Below are 13,872 nucleotides of genomic sequence, written 5' to 3'. Positions count from 1 at the left end.
ATATTGATAAAAGACTTTGTCCTAGTTGCAAAGTTTAATTAGTCAAATTCTTGTTTCAGATTGGATCGTTAAAGATTTATTACTGTGAAAGAACAAGTGAGCGCTGTGGTCCTGTTTTACTTTGCTCAGGGTAGGACAGGGCGATAAAGATGTTTATATCCTTTAATATCGATTATTATCAGGATAAATGTCAAATCATTCTTTCTTCAGTTTAAAGGCAGATTTTTGCTCCTGAGTAAAAGTTACTGTGGTTTAAACTTTTCTTTCTGCTCAGAACAAACTTTTGATGCCAAACAGAGGATCTCTTCACAGATCTGAGGCCGAACGTTCAGAACTGTTCTGAGAAAATCTGTTTTCAACAAATATGCACAAGGAAAATTAAGTCAATGTGTGAAAGTTTGTCCTGATATTACACAAAACAACTTCAAGATCATTTCATCAACCTGTCTCTCTCTCTGCCTCTCAGGTAACCGTCAGGAGCTGTCAGCTGTGCTCAGGTATCACCTGGGGGAGGGCATGTTGGTCAGCGGAGGAGTCGGGTCTCACACCAGAGTCCAACCTCTGCAGGGAAACAAGCTGGAGCTGGGCGTGGTCAGTCCTCACTCCTCCTCGCCTCCTTTTCAGTAACTTTATTTAAACGCTGCTCGGCCCTGACCGCAGCTGTCCTCTCCCTGTGTTTCAGCGGAACTACACGGTGTACGTCAACAAGGTGCCGGTGGCCGACGCCGACCTGATGGCCACGAACGGAGTCGTCCACGCCGTCAACAGTATCATCAAGCGTCTGCGTGAGTCGGACGTTCACAGCGTTTAAACTCACCAGCTGCGACAGTGTGACGTGGGGCCTTATCTCAGTAAAAATATGTTCAGCAGCCAACGGCGAGAGACGGCTGATGTTTAGATCCCGTTTGAATTGAGTTACACACGTGATGTTTGTCAGTTTAAATGGTGATTTAGTCAAGAAAAGTTGGAGTTTGTCATGAAACTGTAAAACCGTGAACGTCACCAACATGTTAGCGCTGTAATGCTAAGCTAAAGTTCATTACTTGCTTGCTACTATCTAGGTAACTTTGCTGTGTTCCACACGCATCTCACCTGATGGGTTCAGTCTACAGCCGGTACAACAGAAGTGGGCGTAGCCGCCGTGACGTCCCCTGTTTGATTTGTGGACCGCCATTTTGAAGCCTCCAGTTTGGCATTTTGGCCGTGGCCATCTTGTTTTTTGGAAGCAGACATGACCATATTTGGACAAGAGGGAGGAGCTAGTTAGCTTGGTTAGCCTGACCATAATTTACTAAATGAACATCATGCTGTGTTGAAGAAGACTTGAAACTAGCGACTGAGACCATAAACTCATCAGGAAAGTGTTTACTGAGGGAATAAATCAGCTGACAAGTAGAAACATTTTCTCACAGACTTCTATACAATCACACTTCTTTCTGCAGCCGCTGGAGTCGCCCCCTGCTGGCTGCTAGAGAGGACGCAGGTTTAAGTCGCCCCCTGCTGGCTGCTAGAGAGGACGCAGGTTTAAGTCGCCCCCTGCTGGCTGCTAGAGAGGACGCAGGTTTAAGTCGCCCCCTGCTGGCTGCTAGAGAGGACGCAGGTTTAAGTCGCCCCCTGCTGGCTGCTAGAGAGGACGCAGGTTTAAGTCGCCCCCTGCTGGCTGCTAGAGAGGACGCAGGTTTAAGTCGCCCCCTGCTGGCTGCTAGAGAGGATGCAGGTTTAAATCGCCCCCTGCTGGCTGCTGGAGAGGACGCAGGTTTAAGTCGCCCCCTGCTGGCTGCTAGAGAGGACGCAGGTTTAAGGCGCCCCCTGCTGGCTGCTAGAGAGGACGCAGGTTTAAGGCGCCCCCTGCTGGCTGCTAGAGAGGACGCAGGTTTAAGTCGCGCCCTGCTGGCTGCTAGAGAGGACGCAGGTTTAAGTCGCGCCCTGCTGGCTGCTAGAGAGGACGCAGGTTTAAGGCGCCCCCTGCTGGCTGCTGGAGAGGACGCAGGTTTAAGTCGCCCCCTGCTGGCTGCTAGAGAGGACGCAGGTTTAAGTCGCCCCCTGCTGGCTGCTGGAGAGGACGCAGGTTTAAGTCGCCCCCTGCTGGCTGCTAGAGAGGACGCAGGTTTAAGTCGCCCCCTGCTGGCTGCTAGAGAGGACGCAGGTTTAAGTCGCCCCCTGCTGGCTGCTGGAGAGGACGCAGGTTTAAGTCGCCCCCTGCTGGCTGCTGGAGAGGACGCAGGTTTAAGTCGCGCCCTGCTGGCTGCTAGAGAGGACGCAGGTTTAAGGCGCCCCCTGCTGGCTGCTAGAGAGGACGCAGGTTTAAGGCGCCCCCTGCTGGCTGCTGGAGAGGACGCAGGTTTAAGTCGCCCCCTGCTGGCTGCTAGAGAGGACGCAGGTTTAAGTCGCCCCCTGCTGGCTGCTGGAGAGGACGCAGGTTTAAGTCGCCCCCTGCTGGCTGCTAGAGAGGACGCAGGTTTAAGGCGCCCCCTGCTGGCTGCTAGAGAGGACGCAGGTTTAAGGCGCCCCCTGCTGGCTGCTAGAGAGGACGCAGGTTTAAGGCGCCCCCTGCTGGCTGCTAGAAAGGACGCAGGTTTAAGGCGCCCCCTGCTGGCCGCTAGAGAGGACGCAGGTTTAAGGCGCCCCCTGCTGGCTGCTAGAGAGGACGCAGGTTTAAGGCGCCCCCTGCTGGCCGCTAGAGAGGACGCAGGTTTAAGGCGCCCCCTGCTGGCCGCTAGAGAGGACGCAGGTTTCAGGTCTCACTTCTCAGACCTGGAGGTTCCTGCTTGGTTTAATCCACTAACATCTTCACATGAAAGTTCTTTGACGTTAGCATCAGCGATGTTAATCTAATAATATAAATAATTGTATTGTTTTATTTTATATGTTACCATATTTTAATATAGGCCTACACTTAATTATATGTTGTGTGTGTAGCACGAAGAAACTACACATTTCGTTTTGCAGCCTTGTACCTTGTTGGGTTCAGACACTGAAAGAAACAGTTATGACGCCACATACGGGACTTTTGGGTTTGTGGTCTTTGTAATTATGTATTTTCACAGACTTTCTTGATAAAGTGAATGAAATTGTAGGACTGCACTGGCTGATTCTTATGTTGGACATTCGCTCTGGTACAGAATGAAGTAGACAGGACCCGAGTTGTGTTGAAAGTCATTTATCTCCATGCAGCCACACGGGTCACCAAACAGGAACAGTAACACAACAGAGCACATGAACATGACGTGAGATATCGGTACAGGGGCACACTTTCACCCCGGACCCTGGGCATGTCACGTTTGTACGGCGTCAGAGCAGCTTCAAGGAGGAAGAGCGTGTTGCTCAGCAGAGAAAAAATGTTCCACTCTTTGACTGTGACCTAAAGGCCTCGTCCCGGCTGGAGGAGTTTACCTGCGGCGTGCCAGTTCTGACTGCTGCTGTTTTTGTGTCTCTGCAGCTCCGAAGGTGGACCGAGAACAGGCCGACGCTCCTGCAGCTCCTCCCAGAGCCGCCGCCGCCGCCACCCCCGCCGTCACCGCCGCCGCCTCCTCCAGGGTGAGAACAGAACAGCAGCCGACGGCTGAGCGACCACAGAGCCGCAGTCTGTCCCACACTGCAGGTTAAACACCTGGCAGGTGTGAAGTCCTGAACACCTGCTGAGGAAACCCCTCACATTCACTGGCTGCTGCTGCCGTCACATGTTCTCTTCATCCTTTAGTATTTAAACACAAAAAACATTATACATTAGAAAATAATGATGAGGGAAGTGTTAATAACCTCCGGAAGCCCAAAGTTTTCTTGTGATAACGGGATCATTTCCTCGTGATCTCGATAAGAACAAGGGTCAGCAGGTGTGTTTCTTTAGATCATTTCAGAAATCTGTCCCGTGTCACTGGTTAGTTCAGTCGGTAGAGCACAGGGCTCGCGATCTAACGATTGTGTGTTCGACTTCCGCTCTTTTCTTCTTTTGTGTGTTTTTTATTATCCTCTTCAATAAAGTTGTTACAAAGAGATTCAGGGGAATCCAATCCCACGTTTCCCGACGGCTATTTCAAAGGTTCAGAAATAGCTGTTAGGAAATGTGCAACGTTAAATGGATTCCCCTGAATGAGAAGCGCAGGAACTTCCTATGATGGGGAAATGAGAAGTCCATAGGCTGAGGGATGTGGACCAATCGCCGGGACGCACGCGCTCCTGCACGCGCTTTATTGTGAGCACTTGAAACACTATCAGTGAGGATCGAACAAACAGTGAGTCCTGTACTCACTCCTGTACCAACTGAGCTAACTAGTAACACAAAAAATCACATGTTGACAAAATTTTGTCATCTTGAGATCAGGAGTAAATTAAACAGAGTAAAATAATAATTTGAATCGATTGTCCTTAGGTGTGAGTGGCAGTGGTTGTTTGTCTTTGTGTGGCGCTGCGATGCAGTGGCGACCTGTCCAGGGTTACCCCGCCCTTCGCCCGGGCTTCCGTAATAATCTGTGTATCATTTTAAAAGCGAAAAAAGCTGTGGTTTATTTTTATCTTTGCGTTGCATCCCTGCTGGTTTTCAGACTGTCTGTCCCCAGACTCGCAGGCTATCCCTTTTCAAGTTGCATCTCATATCTTCTGCAGCGAATATGATTGTAGACGTGAGCTCCTCATTAAAGCCACCTACAGAAGAAGAAACTGCAAATCTTGCAAAAAATATACTTTTAGGAAGAGTAGAATAGAAGTGACCTAATATTCTGCCCACAACACAGTAGTAGGCTGCAAAAGGTTTGTTTAAAACACGAGGCAGCTGCTCAGACCTCTTTATCTGCCTTCAAGTGCTCGTCAATGCCGACTTAAATATGCTAATGACTGAATATTACCGGAACATTTGAATCGGTGCATCGTCCGTTCATACGCAGTTTGCCGAATTAACTAATTTTTGCTGTGTAACACTGGATGTATGATGAAGCGTTCCCCTTCAGGCCGGCGCTACACGGTGGGTTGCTCTGTGTGCAAACTAACTCGTGTTGATGTTCATCTTCATTACATTCAATCAGGCACCGCCGTCGCCCAAATAGATCTGCTGCATGTTTTTCAAGTGCAACACACAAAGCTGCACAGATCAAGCACATTAAATATTAAAATCGATATTCTTCCATTTTTTAAACAGAATAATCAAAGAACAGACGACGCACGGATTATATACAGGTCGCCGTTTTCTTCATGACCGGTCTCTTTACTTGTATTCTGCTCTTCCTGCGGCTCAGTACTGTTGGAGAACTTGTTGGAGTTGGATCGTCACTGTTTCAAACTATTCCTTTGTCAGAATGTGCAGTGTCGGACGGGGCTGCACTGTAGTGATCAACATCGCCGTAGCCTCGAGGGGAAAAAAAACCTTCATAAACATGTTTGGGTGTTTTCTGAGGCCCCGTCCACACAGTTTCACGTCGACTACGATCTCCGTCCACAGCAGCGTTTTAGCTGCATATCAGAGTTGATCTCAACAAAAAAAACAACAGAAAACGCACGTGTGTAAACATGAAGCAGCTGGTCTGTTCCGTAGTTACAGAAGATTAAATAAAGAATAAAGTTCTACAGACGAAGAACCAGATTTTTATTTGTATGGACCAATAATGAGCTGGGACTGTTACTGAATGGGACACGGGAGGTAAAAGCGGCGGCAGAAAACAGACTGGTGTAGGTAGGCTGTAAGTGTTCTTTGCACGGTACAGAATGATTTAATAAAAACACCAAATCAAAAACTCAGCATCGTGTTCCTGCTCCACATGAGACCCAAAGTTTTTGCCCGTCTTCACTAAAACGCTCTTCAGAGATTGAAAACGAAAAACGGGGTCGGCAACGTCTTCAAACTCCGTTTTCACCGGTTTAGTCTGGACGGGAGGTGCAAACGCAGCAAAAGGTCTCAGTTTTGAAACGAACCCGCAGCCCCAAACAAACACACACAAAATAAAGTGACTGTATTTAACATCTGCCCTTCTTTCTGTCTCGCAGACTGACTCCAAGAGCTTCAGGAACGGTGCGTATCTCTGGGAAAAACTTTCTATCATTTAAATGTTCCCGCTTCCTGTCTGCTGCAGGACGCTCAAATCTACCTTCTGTGTTTTCAGACGATCTCTTCCAGAAGGTGCTCAGCAGCCGCTCCAGCAGGACGATGAACCAGAGTCAGTAAAAGAGGAGAGGAAGACGTCAGCGGAACATCTGAGGAACCGAAGAACGGAACGTGTTCCAGACCCCAAAGAGGGTCAAAGGTCACAAATCTTAAAATGAAAAATCCCCCTGAAATCCTGAAACGCTGCAGTTCGTCTGAGTCTGAGAGCAGAGCAGTGTCATCCATCAGAAACGCCAAACAGTGGAGCAGCGAAGCGCTGCAGAGAGCTGGGCTGCATCAGTGAGATGAAACACAGAACAAACACAGGATTAAAACCTTCCTGCTGTATAAACTGTAAATATACAGGAGCATCTCCGAAAAGTTGGAATATGGTGGAAAAGTTCTTTGTAAGAGTACAAAGGATCAATCAGATGATCAGAGGTCGTTTCTGTGTTATAAATTCTTTGTTCTAACATTCAAATACATTTTGAGATACTGCAATTTCCATCAGCTGTGAGCCGTAATCATCAAGATTAAAACAACTCAAGGCCTGAAATATTTCACTCTATGTGTAACGAATCTAGAATATATTAAAGTTATGAAATAAATTCAACTTTTCTACGGTCCTCCAATTTTTTAGATGCACCTGTACATTTATACTATACAGAGTAAATATACTGTACATTACTCCTGTGGCCGCTTTCACTCAGAGATCCCACAATAAACGTGGAAAGAATTTATACCGGCAACCGTGTTTGCTTCCACATAGTGCTCTGGCTTTCTGGGTTACCTCCACTGAGTCCGCCTACGCCTCATCTCGACAGTTGTCAAAACAAAACACCCTATGCAGACTCCCGATCGTAAAACAACAACCACTTAAAACAGACAAAAAAGAAACTACGTAACCTAGTTAATCGTAGTAGAAGCACAAAATCAAGCACCGATTACCAAATCAACAAAATCTAAACATGTCGGCAAAACCAGGCCGGCAAAATGCTCTTATTCTGAAATGCCTCCCTGTGGATATGCAGCCCGCAGGCGACGAAACAACAGACCGAAGGTAGTAGAAGCACCAAAATGACAAATAAACAACAAGTCAATGCTGAGACGCTTCCAGTGGACGTTGAACGGGGGACCTAACAAAACCGTGGCGCAGCCAGAGACGGTGGACTTTCAGAGTTAGACCGTTAAAAAAAGACCACGACTTGTAACACAACAGCTTGAAATGTCCCTCCTGTTCCGGCGTGCCGGCTGTGACTTTTCACACAGACATCAAAGGGAGGTCCTATTTGATCCGCCTCTGAGCGGGGAATGTTGGTAGTAACACAGGCGGATCAAATAGGAGGCCCCTTTCCGGCTCGGTACCTTTCTCACAGCGCAGCGAGCCGCCATGTTGTTGGGATGATCCCGTTGTTCCAGCTGTTTCACTGAAGTTCATTGATCAGCTCACAGCGGCCCAGAGAAGCCTGAGCGCCTTTGCCACGGGTTTCGCCTCTCAGGCTGTAACTCACTGATTGGAGGCGAAACTACTAACTCTGTTAGTTTGTTACCCAAACGGTAGAAAACGAGTCAGACAGCTGATCAGCTCAGAACATATTGCTCAGACTGAACAGTGTGAGAGGATCTGAGGGGGATTTTTCTTCTTCTTCTTCAGTTTGTGCAGAAGATGAACATTTGTTTGTGGAGAAGTTGTTGAATATCTTTTTTTACTTTTTACTTTTTACTGTTTTCGGTGTAAAAAAACAAAACCAAATGTGACTTTCGGCGAGTGTCCCAAGTTTGACTTTCCACATGTGGAACCCTTTTGTAAAGTGTGTGTTTGTGGTTGTTGTTGTTGTTGTCCTGCAGCATGTCGGCAGGTTTGAGCTCCAAACAAACAAACAAACAAAGTGACCTGATGGATGTCCGGAGCTTTTTCAGGAGTTTCTACTTTGTTAGTGTTTTGTAAAATAAAGCTGAAAAATGAGCTCTGAAAGCTGTCGAGTCGTCTGTTACTGAAGTGTTCACAGGCCTCACGTCTCTGCTGGTCTGTAAGAGGCTGCAGAGCGTCGACGCGTCACAGCCGTCACGCCGATGTAAATCATCTGTGTTTCCTCGCCACTGCTGAAGGAGTTATGAACTATTAATGCAGCCCAGCTGAGGTCAACAGAAACGCAGCTTCCTTTTAACAGGGTTTTAATGTGAAGCAGTGAACGCCTCACAGGCTGAAGCTTCAGTTTCCATCTCATTGACATAATGACATCAGAATCAGAAGGAGCTTTATTGCCAAGTAGTGTTTTACACAAACAGTAATTTGCTGTGGTGATGAGGTGCTACACACAGACAAACATACAGTCAACATAAATAAATGTAGAAATATATAAATATGGAATTGAAGAACAACGTTGCAGATGTATACATGTGCATTATTCTGGGTCTGTGCCGTGCAGAAGTAACGCAACGGAAGAGAATGTGTAAATATACATATATAAACTGACAACATAAACATATACAACAACAAAGATCAACAACAAATATGTGCGACGTGCCTGGTCTGAGCCCGACATGAGATGAAACAGTATTTACATGTGCAGAGACAAGGGGGGGAGTGTCAGTGGGGCCCCCGGTCTTGTTAATGAGGCTGCAGACGGGTAGAAACTGTGTTTGTGGCGAGAGGTTTTGGTCCTGATGGACCGCAGCCTCCTGCCAGAGGGGAGAGTCTGAAACAGTTTGTGTCCGGGGTGGGAGGAGTCAGCTGCAATCTTTCCTGCTCGCCTCAGCGTCCTGGAGGCGTACAGGTCCAGAAGAGAAGGAAGATTGCAGCCAATCAGCTTCTCTGCAGAGCGAATGATGCGCTGCAGCCTGCTCTTGACCCTGGCGGTGGCAGCAGCATACCAGATGGTGATGGAGGAGGTGAGCATGGACTCAGTGATGGAGGTGTAGAAGTGCACCATCATTGTCTTTGGCAGACTGAACTTCTTCAGCTGCTGCAGGAAGTACATCCTCTGCTGGGTCTTCTTGGTGAGGGAGGTGATGTTCAGCTCCCACCTGAGGTCCTGGGAGATGATGGTGCCCAGGAAGCGGAAGGAGTCCACAGTGGTGACGGGGGAGTCACACAGGATGATGGGGGAGGGTGGGGCTGGGCTCTTCCTGAAGTCCACGACCATCTCCACTGTCTTCAGAGCGTTGAGCTGCAGACTGTTCTGGCTGCACCAGGTCACCAGATGGTCGATCTCCCATCCTTAGGCGGACTCATCCCCACCAGATGAGCCCAATGAGGGTGGTGTCATCCGCAAACTTCAGGAGCTTGACAGACTGGTGACTGGAGGTGCAGCTGTTGGTGTACAGGGAGAAGAGAAGGGGGGAAAGAACGCAGCCTTGAGGGGAACCGGTGCTGATGGTCCTGGAGTCAGAGACATGTTTTCCCAGCTTCACATGCTGCTTCCTGTCCGTCAGGAAGTCAGTGATCCGCCTGCAGGTGGAGTCAGGCACGTTCAGCCGGGAGAGCTTGTCCTGCAGCAGGGCTGGGATGATGGTGTTGAAAGCAGAGCTGAAGTCCACAAACAGGATCCTGGCGTAGGTTCCTGGGGAGTCCAGGTGCTGGAGGATGTAGTGAAGGGCCACGTTTACTGCATCATCTACAGACCTGTTGGCTCTGTAGGTGAACTGCAGGGGGTCCAGGAGTGGGTCTGTGATGGATTTAAGGTGGGACAACAGAAGACGGTCAAAGGACTTCATGACCACAGAGATCAGGGCGACGGCTCTGTAGGCGTTTAGTCCAGCGGTCCTTGGTTTCTTGGGGACAGGGATGATAGTGGAGGCTTTGAAGCAGGCTGGCACCGGAGACAGCTGATCAGCACAGTTCTTCAGGGTGGATGGGGACACAGAGTCCGGCCAGCTGCTTTGCGGGATTTCACCTCCTGAAAAGACCGTTGACTTCCCTCTCTGTGATGGAGAGAGAAGGAGAGGGGCTGGAGCTGGCCAGCTCTGAGCAGCATAATGCATTTCACGTTAACCTGAAGCATCTCAGCTGAACCTTAAATCGTACCAGAGGAAGTATTCAGATCCTCTACTTAAGTGAACGAAATACTAATACCAAACTGTAAAAATACTCTGTTACAAGTAAAAGTCCTGATTTGAAAATGTTAGTAAAGTAAAAGCATGTAAGTATAATCAGGAAAATGTAGTTATAAGAGTAAAAGTACTCAATGCAGAAAAACTATATATTATATCATGAGATTATTTTTTCTTTCTCTGTAAAAGCAGGATTTTACTGCTGTAGTTGTTGAGCTGCAGCTCATATTGAACTATTTAGCTGATTATTTTCTCCATTAATTGATTGTAAAATTCCTGAAAATGTCGTCACAGTTACTCAGAGCCCAAAGTGGCTCCTTCACAATGTTTGTTTTATCTAACCAACAGTCCAAATATCAACGTTATTATAAAGAAATTAAAATTATTACAAGAAAAAATTACTTAAACGATTAAAACTGTCAGTTTAACAATCCTGCCAGCTCTACCTGTATAAACTGTTTTATAAACTCTTCATGTGTTTGTGTGTAAAAATCTGACTTTGTAAAGTAACTGAACCTGTCAGATAAATGTGGTGAAGTAAAAAGTCCAACATCTCCCTCTGAGGTAGAGGAGAAGTCAAGGAAAGTACCTCTAATTTGGATTTAAGTACAGTATTGAGTAAATATACTTACTGTCCACCACTGAATCCCTAAAACCAAGTGTTTACCCTCAAACAGCATCTCTACTCGTGGGGTCCCCATCGTGACAAGAGTCCCCGTCAGGTAAGGTTGAGGTCAAAGTCCCCACAGAGATATAACAACATGAAACACACACACACACACAGCGACGTGGTCAGCGCAGAGCTCCCCCTGCTGGTGACAGAAAAACAGAAAACATGAGTCTGACATATTAACTCACTTCCACCAGACGCTCATTCACTCTCCAGCTTACCGACACAGACCGGAGGTCCTTAAAGTACTCATGAACGGGGTGTGGGTCACAGTGCCGTCCTTTATTTACATCAGGTCACATGATGCACACTGAGCAGGTTCCACTGGCTGAAGAAGGCCATGGGTTAAAGAAAAAGCAGACCTTGAGTTTTCTGTATTTCATCACAGATATGTTTTCTGTTCAGACCCAAACTAATCAGGTGACGGGAAGTTCTGCCTGACAGCTGCTCAGTTAATCGAATATTAATCGCAGTTACGGTTTTAGCTTACCAAAATGAAATGAACATGATCAACGGCGATATCACCGTTTAAAACGCGTGCTCCGCTCATGGAAAACTGCTGCATTTCAAATCGAGCGCTTCCTAAACTCACAGCCAAGGGGGCGATTTGGCTGCTCGCACACCCTCCTGCTGCTGCAGTCCAGAGCAGACAGCTAAGTCCACGAGTCTGCACGTGTCCGCTGCGCCGCGGCTGCCGAAGCTGGTCATGGTGCTTATAGTCAATGCTTGGGAGTCCATCAGAGGCAGCTCTCGGCTCCGCGAAGAATAAAAAAGTCTATTTTTTATTCTTCTGCACAGAGCGAATCCGGTCGATTTTCAAAATTAAACAGCCTGTGCAGACTCCCGATCATAAAATCAACAATAAAGGAACCATTTATCTACATAGCCTACTTAATCATAGGAGAAGCACAAAACGCTAACAACACGGATGTAAAAACATCTGCCTGTTTATTTAAATTTGAAAGTGCAATAAAAATATGTTGTCCCTAAAATCAATGAAAAATCGTGATCTCAAGATATATCAAAATAATTGTGATTATTTTATTTTGGCCATAACCGTGCAGCCCTACCTGACAGGCAGAAGTCAGGGTTATATTCTGTTGCTCAGGTGTTTGATGTGTGTGCAGCAGTTCTTTCTTTTTCTAGGTGAAGATCTTACTAAAGACACACCTGCTAAATATAAAGAGCCCCAGTTTGGACCTTCACCAGGTTTACATTAACTTTATAGTTACAGCACTACTGGAGGAGGAGGAGAGAGCGAGGGAGACAGAGGACATCTAACAAACACAAAACCAGAAAAGCCGGTTTTAAAATATCCAAGATAGCAGACTAACTGGCTGCAGAGCATCTCTTAGCCTTGTTTTTCACTCTAAACGGGCCCCGACAGAGAAGAAAGAATTGAATAGTTCATCCACTTTTAACACAAACTTATTTCACGCAGTATTCTGAGGCCTGGACACGAGGAGCTGAGGGGGCTTTAGCTAGCTGTACCTAATAAACTGGACACTGAGCGTATGTTTACCGGGCTGGCAGCAGACATGCTTATATAAAGAAACACGGAGACTTGGGTTTGAATATTTCACTGCAACAACATGATATCCAGCATAAAACACAGTAAAACTTTGATCACTGAACTGACCCTGCCTGTATTTGGGACATGTCTCTCACTCAGAAAAGACGGGAAATCAACCTTTTTATTTAAACCAGGATGAATATTACTTGGATAAAAAGTAAAGAGAGAGTGAGAGATGGAGTCGGCCGTAGAAAGAATCACAACGTTTTTATGAAAAACGTTCTTTTGATCAGTGGAACGTTTCGGACTAAAGGGATGTAAATAACAGAGGAACGGCACATATTCGGATTTTATGACTGCTTCTACGGTCGGGAGTCACCACTTCCTTTCCGTCTCTCTTGTTTACCATGCTGGTAAATCTGAATGAATTATACTTACTTCTGTAAAATTAACTGAAAGATTGAATTGTGGAGAATCTGACTGATCTAACGATGTGTAGCATGTCCATACCGATAAAACATTTATATTGGTATGTACGTTCTAAGCAGCTTAGCTTAAGCAGGCGACCTTTAAGAGGTTTTACACATCTATAGAACTTTTATAAAAACCAGACCAGGCTTCTAATTGAGACCTGTGTTTATTTGTAAAAACATGTAGCCCATCGGCGTCGCCAGGTAATTTTTGGATGTTTTGAATATAACTCAACAACATCAATAATATTTTCTGTATTAATATGAAATAATCTTCATGACGCAGCCTGGTCTTCAAAGAACGGAGGCTACTCGCAATAATATCGCTACATTTTGTTTAAACTTCACGTAATATGACCCCCCCCCCCCGCCGTTACGCATTGGTTACAGCTTCAGAGCAGCGACGACTGAATTGTCTATATTAAATATGTGTTGTCAGTCAGCATCTCGTCAGTTTATTTGCTACACAAACTGTCAACAGTCGAAAGTGGCGAGAGGACAATATGACACAGCTGACCGCGACACAGACACCTGTCGCTCTGCTGTGTCCTCCTCGCTCAGAGACACTCTGCTCTGTCTGCAGGATGTTTCCCTCGGAAGCTGCTGTGAGCTGCACTTTATCAGAGGAGCTGAAGTTCACACTTGTGTGGATGTGCAGTGCGATTTCTGTCTGATCACAATGTTTTCCACCTCTGATGAAGAGCAGTGCGCTCGTCTCATCGAGCTCTGTGTCTGTCAGAGAGCGGGAAGTCTACTACCATATCAGCAGAGCAATAACACAGGGTAACCTACTGCCCAGCATATTTAAAAATATATATATATGACTTCATTCTCATTAGGTTGCGATTTTATTCTCGTAAGATTATGACTTTTGTCTCAAAATATTATTCTGCAGATGTCAGAGAACACAGATATGTGGGAGAGATTGTTAATGTGCAGACATTTTTGAACATGAGCAGAAAACCTGCTGAAACACAGGAGCTATTAAAGTCCAGGAGTTTGTAGCTGAATTCAAATGAATCGATTTATCATTGAGGTGAAAAGAAGACACATGCACATTTTAAGACTTTACTTCAGTCGTGCCTGCATGTATGTA

At 46.4% G+C, this 13,872-nt stretch overlaps 1 protein-coding gene across 1 annotated transcript in view; it reads left to right on the top strand.

Moving 5' to 3' along the window:
* The window catches only part of tgfbi (transforming growth factor, beta-induced), a 37,505-nt gene extending 29,460 nt beyond the window's left edge, over positions 1–8,045 (top strand). Inside the window, exons 13-17 of the mRNA XM_038699437.1 lie at positions 467–591; positions 683–785; positions 3,440–3,537; positions 5,974–5,998; positions 6,090–8,045. Coding sequence (XP_038555365.1) covers positions 467–591; positions 683–785; positions 3,440–3,537; positions 5,974–5,998; positions 6,090–6,151 — 413 coding nt within the window. The 3' untranslated portion in view covers positions 6,152–8,045. The remainder of the gene's footprint in view (positions 1–466; positions 592–682; positions 786–3,439; positions 3,538–5,973; positions 5,999–6,089) is intronic.
* The last annotated feature ends 5,827 nt before the right edge of the window (positions 8,046–13,872 follow it).

Source organism: Micropterus salmoides, unplaced genomic scaffold (assembly GCF_014851395.1).
Source record: "Micropterus salmoides isolate LMB-PRFRI ecotype aquatic unplaced genomic scaffold, ASM1485139v1 Ms_hic_scaffold_5, whole genome shotgun sequence".
NCBI lineage: Eukaryota > Metazoa > Chordata > Actinopteri > Centrarchiformes > Centrarchidae > Micropterus > Micropterus salmoides.
This window is presented reverse-complemented; position numbering and strand designations above follow the sequence as displayed.